We start from the raw sequence: 18,563 nt of genomic DNA on the forward strand, positions 1-18,563 counted from the left end.
GTGTTCCCCAGGTGTCCCCAGGTGTCCCCAAGTGTCCCCGTGGTGTCCGGGCCCTCCCGCCTCTCTGTGTGGCGCCCCCGAGTGGCGGCGGGGGAACTGCAGCCACCGCCCCCCGTACCCCCGGTACCCCCCCAGTTCACCCCAGTTCATCCCAGTTCATCCCAGTGCCCCCCCAGTGCCCCCCAGTGCCCCCCCTGAGCCCCCCCTGAGCCCCCAGTTCATCCCAGTTCATCCCAGTTCATCCCAGTTCACCCCAGTTCACCCCAGTTCCTACCAGTGCCCCCCAGTGCCCCTCCAGTGCCCCCCTGAACCCCCCAGTTCATCCCAGTTCACCCCAGTTCACCCCAGTGCCCCCCCAGTGCCCCCCCTGAGCCCCCAGTGCCCCCCAGTTCATCCCAGTGCCCCCCCCCGCAGCCCCCCAGTTCCCGCAGTGCCCCCGGGTGCAGCTCCCCGTTAATTATTGATTAATTATCGATCATTGTTTATTGGTATCGATCAGACGCTGCCCGGTGCCGCCCCGGGCGGGGGGCGCGGGGCTGAGCCCGGGGGGCTCCTCAGCGCCGGGTGAAGTCCCCGCCTGCGGGACGGGAGGGTCACGGTGTCACCCCGGGACCCCCCGAACCCCAACCCCGCACCCGGGACCCCCCGGACCCCGCACCCGGGACCCCCCGAACCCCAACATCTCACCCGGGACCCCCCGAACCCCAACCCCGCACCCGGGACCCCCCGAACCCGCACCCGGGACCCCCCGGACCCCAACCCCGCACCCGGGACCCCCCGAACCCCAACCCCGCACCCGGGACCCCCCGGACCCAAACATCTCACCCGGGACCCCCCGGACCCCAACCCCGCACCCGGGACCCCCCCGAACCCCCGGTGGAACCCCCGCTCCCCGGTCCCATTTCCCGGTCCCATTTCCCGGTCCCATTTCCCGGTTCCCATTCCCGGTCCCGGTACCCCGGCAGGGCTCGCAGCCCGTTCCCCATTCCCGGTTCCCGTTCCCCATTCCTGGTTCCCGTTCCCGTTCCCGGTACCCCGGCAGGGCTCGCAGGCGCAGCGCGCGATGCGGCCCCGTTCCCCATTCCCCATTCCCATTCCCGTTCCCCATTCCCGGTTCCCATTCCCATTCCCGGTTCCCGGTTCCCGGTCCCGGTACCCCGGCAGGGCTCGCAGCCCGTTCCCCGTTCCCATTCCCATTCCCATTCCCATTCCCGGTCCCGGTCCCGGTACCCCGGCAGGGCTCGCAGGCGCAGTGCGCGATGCGGCCCCGTTCCCCATTCCCGGTTCCCATTCCCGTTCCCGGTCCCGGTTCCCGGTGCCCGGTACCCCGGCAGGGCTCGCAGGCGCAGTGCGCGATGCGGCCCCGTTCCCATTCCCATTCCCGGTTCCCATTCCCGTTCCCGTTCCCGGTTCCCGGTTCCCGGTACCCCGGCAGGGCTCGCAGGCGCAGTGCGCGATGCGGGGCAGCAGCGCGGGCCGGGGGCGGCCGCGGGGACACGGCAGCAGCAGAGCCCGCACGGGCCGGGCCGGGTCCAGCCGGTAACTGCAGCACTCGCACAGCGCCCGCACGAACGGCTCCTGCGGGGCACGGAGCTCACGGGGGGCGCCCCCGGCACCCCCGGCCCCGCCGCACCGGGGGTCCCAGCCGGGCCCGGCCGTACCTGGGCGCTGACGGCGGTGCGGGAGCGACACGTCCCCGCGCAGTAGGCGACACGGACACCCCGCAGGACACACGCGCCCTTGGCGATGCTCCGGAGCGCCGTGAGGAGCCGGCACGGCCCGGGGGGCTCCTCTGAACGGCGGGGGGGGGTCCCGGGGTGAGCGAGGGGGGCTCCGGGGCCGCCCCTCCCCGGGGTCCCCGGGAGCGGGGTCTCACCTGGCCACTCGTCCCGGCACACGGGGCAGCAGCTCCCGGGCTCCCGCACCGGCTCCGTGCCCTGCGGGGACCCCCAGGCTCAGCCCCTGCCCGCGGGGACCCCCCGGAGCCCCCCCGAGCCCCCCTGAGCCCCCTGAGCCCCCTGAGCCCCCCTGAGCACCCTGAGCCCCTCGCGCCCCCCGGAGCCCCCGGAGCCCCCCGCGCCCCCCGGAGCCCCCCGGAGCCCCCTGAGCCCCCCGGAGTCCCCGGAGCCCCCCTGAGCCCCCCGGAGCCCCCCGGAGCCACCCCGAGCCCCCCGGAGCCCCCCGGAGCCCCCGGAGCCCCCCGGAGTCCCCGGAGCCCCCCTGAGCCCCCCGGAGCCCCCCTGAGCCCCCCCGAGCCCCCCTGAGCCCCCGGAGCCCCCTGAGCCCCCCCGGAGCCCCCTGAGCCCCCCGCGCCCCCCGGAGCCCCCCGGAGCCCCCTGAGCCCCCCCTGAGCCACCCTGAGCCCCCCTGAGCCCCCCGGAGCCCCCTGAGCCCCCCGCGCCCCCCGGAGCCCCCCGGAGCCCCCTGAGCCCCCCCTGAGCCACCCTGAGCCCCCCTGAGCCCCCCGGAGCCCCCTGAGCCCCCCCGCGCCCCCCGGAGTCCCCCGGAGCCCCCCGCGCCCCCCGGAGCTCCCCTGAGCCCCCCGGAGCCCCCGAGCCCCCCTGAGCCCCCGGAGCCCCCCCGAGCCCCCCCGAGCCCCCCTGAGCCCCCGGAGCCCCCTGAGCCCCCCGCGCCCCCCTGAGCCCCCCAGAGCCCCCTGAGCCCCCCGGAGCTCCCCGGAGCCCCCCTGAGCCCCCCGGAGCCCCCCGGAGCCCCCTGAGCCCCCCGGAGCTCCCCGGAGCCCCCCTGAGCCCCCCTGAGCCCCCCGAGCCCCTCGGAGCCCCCCGGAGCCCCCCGGAGCCCCCCTGAGCCCCCCGCGCCCCCCGGAGCCCCCCGGAGCCCCCTGAGCCCCCCTGAGCCCCCGGAGCCCCCCTGAGCCCCCCGGAGCCCCCCGGAGCCCCCTGAGCCCCCTGAGCCCCCCTGAGCCCCCTGGAGCCCCCTGAGTCCCCTGAGCCCCCCGAGCCCCCCCGAGCCCCCCGGAGCCCCCCTGAGCCCCCCGAGCCCCCCCGAGCCCCCCGGAGCCCCCTCACCTCCGGGCAGGTGAGCGCGGGGCAGGAGGTGGCGCAGGTGACGCGTCCCCCGGAGCAGCGACAGGTCCCGCACCCCTCCCGCCACTCGCTGCCGGCCTGGAGGGGGGCACGGACCCCCAGCGCTGCTCAGAGACCCCCGCCCACGGCACCGGGGACCCCCACCCCGCTCCCCCGCTCACCGCTCGCAGCTCCCCGCGGTAGCGGCACCCGCAGCCCCCCGCGCTCACGCAGTGCCCGGAGCCGTTCCGGTACCGGCCGGGGCCGCAGGCGCAGCGCGCCGGGATCCGGCCGGTACCGAGAGCCCCGGGAGGGCCGAGGGTCGCGGGGGTCGCGGGGGTGCTGGAGGAGTCCGGAGTCACGGGGGTCCCGGGGGTCGCGGGGGATCCGGAGGCTCCGAGGGTCGCGGGGGTCCCCCCGCAGGTCCCGGGGGGCTCGGCCAGGTCCTGGCAGCTGCGCTCACAGGCGGGGCCGGGGTCCAGCCACACCTCGCCCGGGGGGCAGCCGGGGGCCGCTGGGAACGGCACCGGGAATGGCACCGGGAATGGCACCGGGAACGGCACCGGGAATGGGCACCGGGAATGGCACCGGGATCCGGCACCGGGAACGGCACCGGGAACGGCACCGGGAACGGCACCAGCCCCACCCTGACCCCCGGCCCTCCCTCCATCAGCCGCCATCCCTCCCTCCTTCCCTCGCTCCCTCCCCCCGCTTCCATCTCCCATCCCTGCATCCCTCATCCATCATCCATCATCCATCCATCATCCATCATCCATCCATCCATCATCCATCCATCATCCATCCATCATCCATCCATCCATCATCCATCCATCATCCATCCATCATCCATCCATCATCCATCCATCATCCATCCATCATCCATCATCCATCCATCATCCATCCATCATCCATCATCCATCCATCCATCCATCATCCATCCATCATCCATCCATCATCCATCCATCATCCATCCATCATCCATCCATCCATCCATCATCCATCATCCATCCATCATCCATCCATCCATCATCCATCCATCATCCATCCATCCATCATCCATCATCCATCCATCCATCCATCATCCATCCATCATCCATCATCCATCATCCATCATCCATCCATCCATCATCCATCATCCATCATCCGTCCATCCATCCATCCATCATCCATCCATCCATCATCCATCCATCCATCATCCATCCATCATCCATCCATCATCCATCCATCATCCATCCATCATCCATCATCCATCATCCATCCGTCCATCCATCCATCATCCATCCATCCATCATCCATCCATCATCCATCCATCATCCATCCATCATCCATCCATCATCCATCATCCATCATCCATCCATCCATCCATCCATCATCCATCATCCATCCATCCATCCATCCATCATCCATCCATCCATCCATCCATCATCCATCATCCATCCATCATCCATCCATCCATCCATCATCCATCCATCATCCATCCATCATCCATCCATCCATCCATCATCCATCCATCCATCATCCATCCATCCATCCATCCATCATCCATCCATCATCCATCCATCATCCATCCATCATCCATCCATCCATCCATCCATCCATCCATCCATCCATCCATCCATCATCCATCCATCCATCCATCATCCATCCATCCATCATCCATCCATCCATCCATCCATCATCCATCCATCCATCCATCCATCATCCATCCATCATCCATCCATCCATCTATCATCCATCCATCATCCATCCATCCATCCATCCATCCATCATCCATCCATCCATCCATCCATCCATCATCCATCCCTCATCCATCCATCCATCCATCCATCCATCCATCATCCATCCATCCATCCATCATCCATCCATCCATCCATCCATCCATCATCCATCCATCCATCCATCATCCATCCATCATTCCATCATCCATCCATCATCCATCCATCCATCCATCCATCCATCCATCCATCCATCCATCCATCATCCATCCATCATCCATCCATCCATCCATCATCCATCCATCCATCATCCATCCATCCATCCATCCATCATCCATCCATCCATCCATCCATCATCCATCCATCATCCATCCATCATCCATCATCCATCCATCCATCCATCATCCATCCATCATCCATCCATCCATCATCCATCCATCATCCATCCATCATCCATCCATCCATCCATCATCCATCCATCATCCATCCATCATCCATCCATCATCCATCATCCATCATCCATCCATCCATCATCCATCCATCCATCCATCCATCCATCCATCCATCCATCCATCATCCATCCATCCATCCATCCATCCATCATCCATCCATCCATCAATCATCCATCCATCATCCATCCATCCATCATCCATCCATCATCCCATTATCCCATTATCCCATCATCTCATCCCATCCCATCCCATCCCATCCCATCCCATCCCATCCCATTCCCATTGTCCCATCTCATCCCTCCCTCCCTCCCTCCCTTCTCCCAGTGTTCCATTCCCCCGTCCCACTCCTCGTTCCCCCTGTCCCGTTCCCGGTGTCCCGTTCCCTGTCCCATTCCCCCTGTCCTGCTCCCCGTGTCGCCTGTCCCCTGTCCCCTGTCCCGTGTCCCGTGTCCCGTGTCCCCTGTCCCCCGTGTCCCGTGTCCTCGTGTCCCGTCCCCCCTGTCCCGTCCCCTGTCCCGTGTCCCGTGTCCCCTGTCCCGTGTCCCCTGTCCCGTGTCCCGTGTCCCCCGTGTCCCGTGTCCCGTGTCCCGTGTCCTCGTGTCCCGTCCCCCCTGTCCTGTCCCCTGTCCCGTGTCCCGTGTCCCCTGTCCCCTGTCCCGTGTCCCCTGTCCCGTGTCCCGTGTCCCGTGTCCCCTGTCCCCTGTCCCGTCCCCTGTCCCGTGTCCCGTGTCCCCTGTCCCCTGTCCCGTCCCCTGTCCCGTGTCCCCCCATCCCCCGTGTCCGGTGTCGGGTCCCGCGCCGTGCCGGCTCACCCGGACACTCGTGGGGGTTACACGGCGCCGTCTCCTCCGCGGGGCTCTCCCCGCACCGCGGGCCCGCCCCGGGGCCCTCCCGGCACTGCCGGTGCCGCCTGCGGGTCCCCCCGCCGCAACTGCGGGAGCAGCGGGACCACGGGGACCAGGGGGACACGGGGGACACGGGGGGGGACCAGGGGGACACGGGGGGCTCGGGGGGGGACCAGGGGGACACGGGGGGCTCGGGGGGGGACACGGGGGGGGACACGGGAGGGGACACGGGGGACACGGGGGGGGACACGGGGGACACGGGGGACACGGGGGACACGGGGGACACGGGGGGGGACCAGGGGGACACGGGGGGGGACCAGGGGGACACGGGGGGCGACACGGGAGGGGACACGGGGGACACGGGGGGGGACACGGGGGGGGACACGGAGGGGGACACGGGGGGGGACACGGGGGGCTCGGGGGACACGGGGGACAGGGGGGACAGGGGGGACAGGGAGGACCAGGGGGACACGGGGACCGCGGGGACCGCGGGGACCGCGGGGGTCGCGGGGGTCGCGGGCCCCGGGGAGGGACACGGCAGCAGCGGGCAGGTCAAGGTCCCGTTCTCGCAGGTGCTGCAGCGGGGGTGACACAGGGGGGGTGACACAGCGGGAGTGACACAGGGGGTGACACAGGGGGTGACACAGGGGGTGACACAGGGGGTGACACAGCAGGGTGACACAGGGGGTGACACAGGGGGGGTGACACAGGGGGGTGACACAGCGGGGGTGACACAGGGGGTGACACAGCGGGGGTGACACAGCGGGGGTGACACAGGGGGGGTGACACAGCGGGGGTGACACAGGGGGGTGACACAGGGGGTGACACAGGGGGTGACACAGTGGGGGTGACACAGGGGGGTGACACAGCGGGGGTGACACAGGGGGTGACACAGCAGGGTGACACAGGGGGTGACACAGGGGGGGTGACACAGGGGGTGACACAGGGGGTGACACAGCAGGGTGACACAGGGGGTGACACAGGGGGGGTGACACAGGGGGGTGACACAGGGGGGGTGACACAGGGGGTGACACAGGGGGGTGACACAGCGGGGGTGACACAGGGGGTGACACAGCGGGGGTGACACAGCGGGGGTGACACAGGGGGGGTGACACAGCGGGGGTGACACAGGGGGTGACACAGGGGGTGACACAGTGGGGTGACACAGGGGGTGACACAGCGGGGGTGATACAGGGGGGGTGACACAGCGGGGGTGACACGCGTGTCACCGTCACCGCACGCGGGGCTCTGCTGGGTGGCACCGCCACGGTGCCCGTCCCCACTGTCCCCGTCCCCATTGTCCCCGTGCCCGTCCCCACTGTCCCCCTCCCCACTGTCCCCCTCCCCATTGTCCCCATGCCCCTCCCCACTGTCCCCCTCCCCATTGTCCCCATGCCCGTCCCCACTGTCCCCGTGCCCCTCCCCACTGTCCCCGTGCCCCTCCCCACTGTCCCCCTCCCCACTGTCCCCATGCCCCTCCCCACTGTCCCCGTGCCCCTCCCCATTGTCCCCGTGCCCGTCCCCCCGCCACCCCCGTGTGGCCATGCCCTGTCCCGGTGTCGCCCCCCGTGTCCCCCAGCCCCGCCCTGTCCCGGAGCCCCCGGCCGTGTCCCCCGGGCGGTGCCACCCACCAGCTGTGACAGCCGATCCGTGTCGCGGCCCCCGGGGACACCTCGCGGCTCCCGCCGGGGGTCCCGCAGCGACAGCGGCTCAGGGGGACACAGAGCCCGTCCTGGAGCAGCTGCCCGGGGGGACAGCGGCAGCCTGGGGGCACGGGGGACACCCGTGGGTGTGGGGACACCGGGGACACCGGGGACACCCGTGGGTGTGGGGACATCGGGGACACTGGGGACACCCGTGGGTGTGGGGACATCGGGGACACCGGGGACACCCGCGGGTGTGGGGACATCGGGGACATCGGGGGAACCCCGCGGGTGTGGGGACATCGGGGACATCGGGGACATCCAGGACATTGGGGACACCCGCGGGTATTGGGGCACCAGGTGACACCTGCAGTGACAGTGACACCCCCGCGGTGTTGGTGACACCGGTGACACCCGCAGTGACAGTGACAGCCGCGGTGCCGGTGACAGTGACACCCCGCGGTGACAGTGACCCCCGCAGTGACAGTGACACCGGTGACACCCCGCGGTGTTGGTGACACCCCGCGGTGCCGGTGACAGTGACACCCCGCGGCGTTGGTGACACCCGCAGTGACAGTGACAGGAGCGTACCTGGCTCGCAGGGTCCCTGCAGACACAGCACCTGGCCCCAGGTGTCACCGCAGGTCCGGGGACAGCGCCCGGCGCAGGGACTGCGGCTGCGACCCCCCCCGCACCGGGGCTCTGGGGGGCACGGGGACCCCTCAGCACCGCCGGCCGGGGGTCCCGGGGGTCCCGGGCTCGGGGGGGGCACGGGGGGGGCACGGGGACCCCTCAGCACCGCCGGCCGGGGGTCCCGGGGGTCCCGGGGCTCGGGGGGGGCACGGGGACCCCTCAGCACCGCCGGCCGGGGGGCTCGGGGGTCCCGGGGCTCGGGGGGGGCACGGGGGTCTCGGGGGGTCGCGGGGCTCGGGGGGTCCCGGGGCGGGGCTCGGGGGGTCGCGGGGCTCGGGGGGTCCCGGGGCGGGGCTCGGGGGGTCGCGGGTCTCGGGGGTCGCGGGGCTCGGGGGGTCCCGGGGCGGGGCTCGGGGGGTCCCGGGGGTCCCGGGGGTCTCGGGGGGTCGCCGTTACCGGGGCACGCGCTGGAGCTGCAGCTCTCGCTCTGGGTCCGGACCCCCGCGCACGCCCGCCCGGGGGTCTCGGCATTCAGGGGGTGCCGGTGGCGCAGGCGGGACCCCCCCGCGCAGGGGTCCCCGCAGGGTCCCCACGACCCCCAGGGGCTCCAGTCACACGGCTCTGGGGGGAGGGGGGGGCACGGGGGGGGTCACCGGGACCCTCAGGACCCCCCCCTCACCTCCCCGCACTCTCCAGACCCCCGGGACCCCCCGACCCCCCCCCGGCCCCCCCGTACCGGCCGCACACGGGGTGTCCCAGCACTCGGGTCCCTCGGGGGTGCAGGTGCTGCGGGGGGACACGATCGTGGGTGGGGGGTCCCGGAAGCGCCCCCGGCCCCCCCCGGCCCCCCACTCACCACTGGCGGCACGGCCCGGGGCTCCAGCGCTCGCCCAGCCCCCGCTCGCCCCCCGCCCAGGGGCACACGGGGGGGCACGGGCTCCGCTCGCACCCCCGAACCTGCTCCTGGGGGGGCCCGCACGCGCCCCCCGCGCCCTCGGGGGGGATGGGGGTCCTGGGGGGGCACACGGGACAGCGGCTGAGCGGCGGGGACCCCCCCCGGGTCACCCCCCCCCCCCCCGTGGCTTTCGTGTCCCCCCCCCGTGCCAGGTGCGTCCCCAGATGTGACCTGTGCCCCCCCCGTGCCCCCCCAGATGTGACCTGTGCCCCCCCCGTGTCCCCCCAGATGTGACCTGTGCCCCCCCAGATGTGACCTGTGCCCCCCCGTGCCCCCCCAGATGTGACCTGTGCCCCCCCAGATGTGACCTGTGCCCCCCCCGTGCCCCCCAGATGTGACCTGTGCCCCCCCGTGCCCCCCAGATGTGACCTGTGCCCCCCCAGATGTGACCTGTGCCCCCCCCGTGCCCCCCAGATGTGACCTGTGCCCCCCCGTGCCCCCCCAGATGTGACCTGTGCCCCCCCCGTGCCCCCCCAGATGTGACCTGTGCCCCCCCCAGATGTGACCTGTGCCCCCCCAGATGTGACCTGTGCCCCCCCGTGTCCCCCCAGATGTGACCTGTGCCCCCCCGTGCCCCCCCAGCGGGTACCGTGTCCCCTCCCGAGCTCTGTGTCACCCCCAGTTCGGTGTCCCTCCCCCACGGGTGTCCCCAAGCTGCCGTGTCCCCCCCCGTGTCCCCCCCAGCCCCCCCTGTCCCCCCGTGTCCCCCCCCGTGTCCCCCCCGTGTCCCCCCGTGTCCCCCCGTGTCCCCCCGTGTCCCCCCCCGTGTCCCCCCATGTCCCCATGTCCCCCCCGTGTCCCCCCCCTGTCCCCCCTGTCCCCCCTCACCGGTAGCGCTGCTGCCGCCCCCCCCCGCAGGTGACACTGCAGGGTCCCCAGCGGCTCCAGCGGCTCCAGGCGCAGGGGGGGCTCCCGGGGGGGCTCCCGGGGGGGCTCCCGGGGGGGCTCCCGGGGGGGGTCCCGGGGGTGGCGGAGGGGGGGGGACAGCCCCCCGGGACACAGCGCAGCCGCCCCCCCGCGCAGCTGCAGCTGAGGCAGCCCCGGGGGTGGGCGCTGCCCCCCGGGAGCCAGAGCTGCCCCCCCGAGTCCAGACAGGCGCACAGGGAGGGGGGGACACAGCCCCCGTCCTGCTCCAGGGTCCCTGGGGGGACAGGGGACATGGGGACATGGGGACATGGGGGGGACATGGGGGGACATGGGGGGACAGGGGGACACAGCCCCCGTCCTGCTCCAGGGTCCCTGGGGGGACAGGGGGTGACATGGGGACATGGGGACATGGGGACATGGGGGGGACATGGGGACACAGCCCTCGTCCTGCTCCAGGGTCCCTGGGGGTGACAAGGGACATGGGGACATGGGGGGGACATGGGGGGACATGGGGGGGACATGGGGGGGTCACAGCCCCCGTCCTGCTGCAGGGTCCCGGGGGAGGGGACAGGGGTCAGAGGGCCATGGGGACGTGGTGGCACAGGGCGATGGGGGGGACATGGGGGTCACGGGGGGCACAGGGCACAGGGCACAGGTGGCACAGGGCACAGGTGACACAGGGGGCACAGGACACAGGACACAGGACACAGGGGACAGGGCACAGGGCACAGGGCACAGGGCACAGGTGGCACAGGTGACACAGGGCACAGGTGACACAGGTGACACAGGTGTCACAGGGGGCACAGGGGACAGGGCACAGGTGGCACAGGGTACAGGTGGCACAGGGCACAGGTGGCACAGGGCACAGGTGGCACAGGGCACAGGGGACAGGTGTCACAGGTGGCACAGGGCACAGGTGTCACAGGGCACAGGGCACAGGTGGCACAGGTGTCACAGGTGGCACAGGTGGCACAGGGGACACAGGGCACAGGACACAGGTGGCACAGGTGGCACAGGTGACACAGGGGACAGGGGACAGGGTCCCGGGGCTCACCGGGGGGACAGCGGCAGCCGGGCTCGCAGGGGGTCCCCCCCTGGCAGGTCACCCCCTCCTGCAGGTCCCGGCAGCTCCGCGGGCAGCGCGAGCCGCAGGGGGACCGGCTCTGCCCGGGGGGGCACCGCGGGCCTGGGGGGCCCGGTCAGCGCCCCCACCCCTGGGAGCCCACCCGGCACCGCCCGAGACCCCCGGGAGCCCACCCGGTACCGCCCGGGGACCCCCGGGACCCCACCCGGTACCGCCCGGAGACCCCCGGGACCCCACCCGGTACCGCCCCACCCGCGGGGAGCCCACCCGGTACCGCCCGAGACCCCCGGGAGCCCACCCGGTACCGCCCGGAGACCCCCGGGACCCCACCCGGTACCGCCCCACCCGCGGGGAGCCCACCCGGTACCGCCCGAGACCCCCGGGAGCCCACCCGGTACCGCCCGAGACCCCCGGGAGCCCACCCGGTACCGCCCGGAGACCCCACCCAGCCCCCCCAGTGCCCCCAGTGCCCCCCAGTGACCCCCAGTGCCCCCCAGTGCCCCCAGTGCCCCCCCCAGTGCCCCCCCAGTGCCCCCAGTGCCCCCCCAGTGCCCCCCCAGTGCCCCAGTGCCCCCCCAGTGCCCCCAGTGCCCCCCCAGTGCCCCCCCAGAGCCCCCAGTGCCCCCCCCAGTGCCCCCCCAGTGCCCCCACTGCCCCCCCAGTGCCCCCCCAGTGCCCCCCAGTGCCCCCCCCAGTGCCCCCCCAGTGCCCCCAGTGCCCCCAGTGTCCCCCCAGTGCCCCCCCAGTGCCCCCAGTGCCCCCCCAGTGCCCCCCCAGTGCCCCCAGTGCCCCCCAGTGCCCCCCAGTGCCCCCCCCAATTCCCCCCCAGTGCCCCCCCCAGTGCCCCCCCAGTGCCCTCCAGTGCCCCCCCAGTGCTCCCCAGTGCCCCCCAGTGCCCCCAGTGTCCCCCACTGCCCCCCCAGTGCCCCCCCAGTGCCCCCCCAGTGCCCCCCCAGTGCCCCCAGTGCCCCCCCAGTGCCCCCCCAGTGCCCCCAGTGCCCCCCCAGTGCCCCCCCCAGTGCCCCCCCAGTGCCCCCCCAGTGCCCCCAGTGCCCCCCCAGTGCCCCCCAGTGCCCCAGTGCCCCCCAGTGCCCCCCAGTGCCCCCAGTGCCCCCCCAGTGCCCCCCCAGTGCCCCCCCCAGTGCCCCCCCAGTGCCCCCCCAGTGCCCCCAGTGCCCCCCCAGTGCCCCCCCCAGTGCCCCCCCAGTGCCCCCAGTGCCCCCCCCAGTGCCCCCCCAGTGCCCCCCCAGTGCCCCCCAGTGCTCCCAGTGCCCCCCGTACCGCAGGGCCGGGGGTTGCAGACCCTCAGCTCGTGCCGCCCCCCGGGGCAGGGGCTGCCCCCGTTTTTGGGGGGGGGTCGGGAGCACGAGCGGCTGCGCACGGAGCGGCCCCCCCCGCACGTGACGTCACAGCGCGACCAGGGACCCCACGGGGACCACGCGCCGTTCACTGGGGGGGGGGACAGGGGGTGACCCCCGGAACCCCTCGGGGGTCGCTCTGAGACCCCCAGCGCCCCCCAGCCCCCCCACGAGCCCCCCAACCCCCCCAGCGCCCCCCAGCCCCCCCCCGAGCCCCCCAATCCCCCCCAGCGCCCCCCGAGCTCCCCAATCCCCCCAACCCCCCAACCCCCCCAACCCCTCCCGAGCCCCCCAACCCCCCCCAGCGCCCCCCGAGCCCCCCAACTCCCCCAGCGCCCCCCGAGCCCCCCAACTCCCCCAGCGCCCCCCGAGCCCCCCCACGAGCCCCCCAACCCCCCCAGCGCCCCCCAGCCCCCCAACCCCCCCAGCCCCCCCCAGCCCCCCCACGAGCCCCCCAACCCCTCCCAGCGCCCCCCGAGCCCCCCAGCCCCCCCAACCCCCCCAGCGCCCCCCAGCCCCCGCCCGAGCCCCCCAACCCCCCCCAGCGCCCCCCAGCCCCCCCCGAGCCCCCCAACTCCCCCAGCGCCCCCCAGCCCCCCAACTCCCCCAACCCCCCAACCCCCCCAACCCCTCCCGAGCCCCCCAACTCCCCCCAGCGCCCCCCAGCCCCCCCCGAGACCCCAAACCCCCCCCAGCGCCCCCCGAGCCCCCCAACCCCCCCAACCCCCCCCAATCCCCCACAGCCCCCCCCGAGCCCCCCCTGACCCCCCCGGAGTCCCCCCGGAGCCCCCCTGTGCCCCCCTGAACCCCCCCTGACTCCCCCTGACCCCCCCTGCCCCCCCCGAGCCCCCCGAAGCCCTCCCGGAGCCCCCCCCGTGCCCCCCGAGCCCCCCCTGACCCCCCCAGAGCCCCCCCCGTGCCCCCCGGAGCCCCCCCTGTGCCCCCCTGCCCCCCCCTGCCCCCCCCGAGCCCCCCCTGGCCCCCCCGTGCCCCCCGGAGCCCCCCCCTTTGCCCCCCGAGCCCCCCGCACCCCGACACGCCTCCACCCCGCACGGCCGCCGCTGCTCGTGGCCCCCCCGGATTTGGGGGCACCAGGGGGCGCCGGGGCTGGGGGGGGCGAAGGCCCGGAGCCGCCGCTGCTGCCCCCCCCCGCAGGGCCGCGAGCACGACCCCCAGGACCCCCAGGGGCTCCAGCGGCACGGGCAGGGGGGCGTCGGGCAGGGGGGCGCTGCGGGGGAACCTCAGCGTTAGGGACCCCCGGAGCCCCCCGAAATGGGGCAGGGACCCCCGGAGCCCCCGAAATGGGGCAGGGACCCCCAGAGCCCCCCGCGATGGGGCAGAGACCCCCACAGCCCCCGAAATGGGGCAGGGACCCCCGGAGCCCCCCGCAATGGGGCAGGGACCCCCAGAGCCCCCCGCAATGGGGCAGGGACCCCCGGAGCCCCCCGCAATGGGGCAGGGACCCCCAGAGCCCCCCGCAATGGGGCAGGGACCCCCAAATCCCCCCGCAATGGGGCAGGGACCCCCGGAGCCCCCCGCAATGGGGCAGGGACCCCCAGAGCCCCCCGCAATGGGGCAGGGACCCCCAAATCCCCCCGCAATGGGGCAGGGACCCCCGGAGCCCCCCGCAATGGGGCAGGGACCCCCAGAGCCCCCCGCAATGGGGCAGGGACCCCCGGAGCCCCCCGAAATGGGGCAGAGACCCCCCAAATCCCCCCCGCAATGGGGCAGGGACCCCCAGAGCCCCCGCAATGGGGCAGGGACCCCCAGAGCCCCCCGAAATGGGGCAGAGACCCCCGGAGCCCCCCGCGATGGGGCAGGGACCCCCCAAATCCCCCCGCGATGGGGCAGAGACCCCCGGAGCCCCCCGCGATGGGGCAGGGACCCCCGGAGCCCCCCGCAATGGGGCAGGGACCCCCAGAGCCCCCCGCAATGGGGCAGGGACCCCCCAAATCCCCCCCGCGATGGGGCAGAGACCCCCAGAGCCCCCCGCAATGGGGCAGGGACCCCCGGAGCCCCCGCGATGGGGCAGAGACCCCCGGAGCCCCCCGCGATGGGGCAGAGACCCCCACAGCCCCCCCGCAGTGGGGCAGGGACCCCCCAAATCCCCCCGCAATGGGGCAGGGACCCCCAGAGCCCCCCGCAATGGGGCAGGGACCCCCAAATCCCCCCGCGATGGGGCAGGGACCCCCCAAATCCCCCCGCAATGGGGCAGAGACCCCCCAAATCCCCCCGCAATGGGGCAGAGACCCCCGGAGCCCCCCAAACCTCCGTGACTTCACAGAGGAGCAGCTTGCAGGGACCCCAAAGCCCCCCCAGACCCCCCGGACCCCGGCAGTGGGGCAGGCTGCAGGACCCCAGACCCATAGTCCCCATAGCCCCCCCAGACCCCCAGACCCCCATACCCTGGCAGTGGGGCAGGTTGCAGGACCCCAGACCCCCATAGCCCCCATACCCTGGCAGTGGGGCGGGTTGCAGGACCCCAGACCCCCATACCCTGGCAGTGGGGCAGGCTGCAGGACCCCAGACCCCCATAGCCCCCCATAGCCCCCATACCCTGGCAGTGGGGCAGGTTGCAGGGCCGGCTCTGGCTGTCGCCCCCCGCCCCACAGTTTCCCCCCGGGCAGTCCCGGCGGCGGCTCCGGCTCGCGGGGGTCTCGGGGCGGGTGCAGGAGCGGCTGCAGGGCCCCCACGGCCCCCACGGGCCCCACGGGACCCCCGGGGACCCCCCAGCTTCCTCCTCGTCCCCTGCGGGAAGGGTCCGTCAGTGGGGCAGGGCGGGGAGACCCCCGGGGTGGGCGGCACAGGGGGGGGGGGCACTCACCTGGGGATGTGGGGCTGAGATCCCGTGTGGGGCTGAGATCCCATGTGGGGCTGGGATCCCGTGTGGGGCTGGGATCCCGTGTGGGGCTGGGATCCCATGTGGGGCTGGGATCCCATGTGGGGCTGAGATCCCGTGTGGGGCTGGGATCGGGTGTGGGGCTGAGATCCCGTGTGGGGCTGGGATCGGGTGTGGGGCTGGGATCGGGTGTGGGGCTGAGATCCCATGTGGGGCTGGGATCGGGTGTGGGGCTGGGATCGGGTGTGGGGCTGGGATCCCGTGTGGGGCTGGGATCGGGTGTGGGGCTGGGATCCCGTGTGGGGCTGAGATCGGGTGTGGGGCTGGGATCCCGTGTGGGGCTGAGATCGGGTGTGGGGCTGGGATCCCGTGTGGGGCTGGGATCCCGTGTGGGGCCGGGCTCCGCTGTGGGGGGAGAAACAAGCGGTGAGACCCCCGGGCCCGCCGGGACCCCCACGTGTGGGGCAGGGCTGTGGGGCAGGGCTGTGGGGCAGGGATATAGGGCAGGGATGTGGGGCCGGGCTATGGGGCAGCGCTATGGGGCAGGGATATGGGGCAGGGATATGGGGCAGCGCTATGGGGCAGGGGGATGTGGAGCAGCGCTATGGGGCAGGGATATGGGGCAGGGCGCTATGGGGCAGCGCTATGGGGCAGCGCTATGGGGCAGGGCTATGGGGCAGGGATATCGGGCAGGGCTGTGGGGCAGGGCTGTGGGGCAGGGGGATATGGGGCAGCGCTATGGGGCAGGGAGCTGTGGGGCAGGGCTGTGGGGCAGCGCTATGGGGCAGGGCTGTGGGGCAGGGATGTGGGGCAGGGCGCTATGGGGCGGGGCGCTATGGGGCAGGGCTATGGGGCAGGGCGCTATGGGGCAGGGCTGTGGGGCAGCGCTATGGGGCAGGGAGATGTGGGGCAGCGCTATGGGGCAGGGCTATGGGGCAGGGCTATGGGGCAGCGCTATGGGGCAGGGATGTGGGGCAGGGCGCTATGGGGCAGCGCTATGGGGCAGCGCTATGGGGCAGGGCTATGGGGCAGGGATGTGGGGCAGGGATGTGGGGCAGCGCTATGGGGCAGCGCTATGGGGCAGCGCTATGGGGCAGGGCTGTGGGGCAGGGGGATGTGGGGCAGGGCGCTATGGGTCAGGGCGCTATGGGGCAGGGATGTGGGGCAGCGCTATGGGGCAGGGCGCTATGGGGCGGGGCTATGGGGCAGCGCTATGGGGCAGGGCGCTATGGGGCAGCGCTATGGGGCAGGGATATCGGGCAGCGCTATGGGGCAGGGCGCTATGGGGCAGCGCTATGGGGCAGCGCTATGGGGCAGGGCGCTATGGGGCAGCGCTATGGGGCAGGGCGCTATGGGGCAGCGCTATGGGGCAGCGCTATGGGGCAGGGCGCTATGGGGCAGCGCTATGGGGCAGCGCTATGGGGCAGCGCTATGGGGCAGCGCTGTGGGGCCGGGACCCACCGGAGCAGGGGGGGCTGGCGCAGCTCGGGGTCTCCGGGGGGGTCTCGCCGCAGGGGGGGCAGCGCAGGCGGCCCCACAGGCAGGAGCTGGGGGGCAGAGGGGAGTCAGGGGGGGCAGGGTGGGGAAGGGTCCCCCCGAGCGCCCCCTCCTCACCAGCGGGCGCAGCCCACGCGCAGGGTCCCGCCCGGCGGCAGCTCCAGGAGCGGGGGGTCCGCGGGGGGGGTCCCGGGGGGGGTCCCGGGGGGGGTCCCGGCCGTGCCCCCCCGCAGCAGCGCGGCCGGAACCGAGCACGGGCACTGCTGGGGCTGAGCCGGGGCTGGGGGGCGCCCGGGGGGCACCCCCAGACCCAGGGACCTCAAAACCCCCCAGACCCAGGGACCCCAAAACCCCCCAGACCCAGGGACCCCAAAACCCCCCAGACCCAGAGACCCCAAAACCCCCCAACCCCAGACCCAGAGACCCCAAAATCCCCCAGACCCAGAGACCCCAAAACACCCCAACCACAGACCAAGGAACCCCCAAAACCCCCCAGACCCAGAGACCCCAAAACCCCCCAGACCCAGGGACCCCAAAATCCCCCAGACCCAGACCCAGGGACCTCAAAACCCCCCAGACCCAGGGACCCCAAAACCCCCCAGACCCAGAGACCCCAAAACCCCCCAACCCCAGACCCAGAGACCCCAAAACCCCCCAGACCCAGACCCGGGGACCCCCAAAACCCCCAACCCCAGACCGAGACCCCAAAACCCCCCAGACCCAGGGACCCCCAAAACCCCCCAGACCCAGAGACCCCAAAACCCCCCAGACCCAGAGACCCCAAAACCCCCCAGACCCAGAGACCTCAAAACCCCCCAGACCCAGAGACCCCAAAACCCCCCAACCCCAGACCCAGAGACCCCAAAACCCCCCAACCCCAGACCCGGGGACCCCCAAAACCCCCAACCCCAGGCCCAGGGACCCCAAAACCCCCCAGACCCAGAGACCCCAAAACCCCCAACCCCAGGCCCAGGGACCCCAAAACCCTCCAGACCCAGGGACCCCAAAACCCCCAACCCCAGACCCAGAGACCCCAAAACCCCCAACCCCAGACCCAGGGACCCCCAAAACCCCCCAGACCCAGAGACCCCAAAACCCCCCAGACCCAGGGACCCCAAAACCCCCCAACCCCAGACCCAGGGACCCCCAAAACCCCCCAGACCCAGGGACCCCCAAAACCCCCCAGACCCAGAGACCCCAAAACCCCCCAACCCCAGACCCAGGGACCCCCAAAACCCCCCAGACCCAGGGACCCCAAAACCCCCCAACCCCAGACTGAGACCCCAAAACCCCCCAACCACAGACCCGGGGACCCCCCAAAACACCCCAGACCCAGACCCAGGGACCCCAAAACCCCCCAGACCCAGGGACCCCAAAACCCCCCAACCACAGACCCAGGGACCCCAAAACCCCCCAACCACAGACCCAGGGACCCCCCAAAACACCCCAGACCCAGACCCAGGGACCCCAAAACCCCCCAACCACAGACCCAGGGACCCCCATGAAGCCCCGCCACCCTGGGAGGCACCCGTGGGGCACCCACCGCCCCATAGCAGCACCCTGGGGACCCCCCGCTGCCCCAGGGGTCGCTCACCCACCAGGGGACCCCTCCCCGAGACCCCTCCCCCAATCAGGGACCCCCCCCTACT

General features: G+C 73.0%; 1 protein-coding gene across 1 annotated transcript in view; it reads right to left on the bottom strand.

Annotated features, from left to right (window-relative positions):
- Nucleotides 1-554: 554 nt before the first annotated feature.
- LOC147656060 (SCO-spondin-like) overlaps nucleotides 555-18,563 on the bottom strand; it is a 47,039-nt gene continuing 29,030 nt past the window's right edge. Inside the window, 19 exon segments of the mRNA XM_086863345.1 lie at nucleotides 555-577; nucleotides 1,428-1,578; nucleotides 1,662-1,937; nucleotides 3,030-3,125; nucleotides 3,209-3,540; nucleotides 6,006-6,124; nucleotides 6,500-6,613; nucleotides 7,670-7,802; nucleotides 8,273-8,383; nucleotides 8,771-8,935; nucleotides 9,051-9,100; nucleotides 9,171-9,326; nucleotides 10,098-10,410; nucleotides 11,191-11,322; nucleotides 12,502-12,669; nucleotides 13,609-13,806; nucleotides 15,135-15,326; nucleotides 16,879-16,964; nucleotides 17,032-17,183. Of these exon segments, the coding sequence (XP_086719471.1) occupies nucleotides 555-577; nucleotides 1,428-1,578; nucleotides 1,662-1,937; nucleotides 3,030-3,125; nucleotides 3,209-3,540; nucleotides 6,006-6,124; nucleotides 6,500-6,613; nucleotides 7,670-7,802; nucleotides 8,273-8,383; nucleotides 8,771-8,935; nucleotides 9,051-9,100; nucleotides 9,171-9,326; nucleotides 10,098-10,410; nucleotides 11,191-11,322; nucleotides 12,502-12,669; nucleotides 13,609-13,806; nucleotides 15,135-15,326; nucleotides 16,879-16,964; nucleotides 17,032-17,183 (2,967 nt within the window).

Source organism: Cyanistes caeruleus, chromosome 1 (assembly GCF_971803275.1).
Source record: "Cyanistes caeruleus chromosome 1, bCyaCae1.hap1.1, whole genome shotgun sequence".
NCBI lineage: Eukaryota > Metazoa > Chordata > Aves > Passeriformes > Paridae > Cyanistes > Cyanistes caeruleus.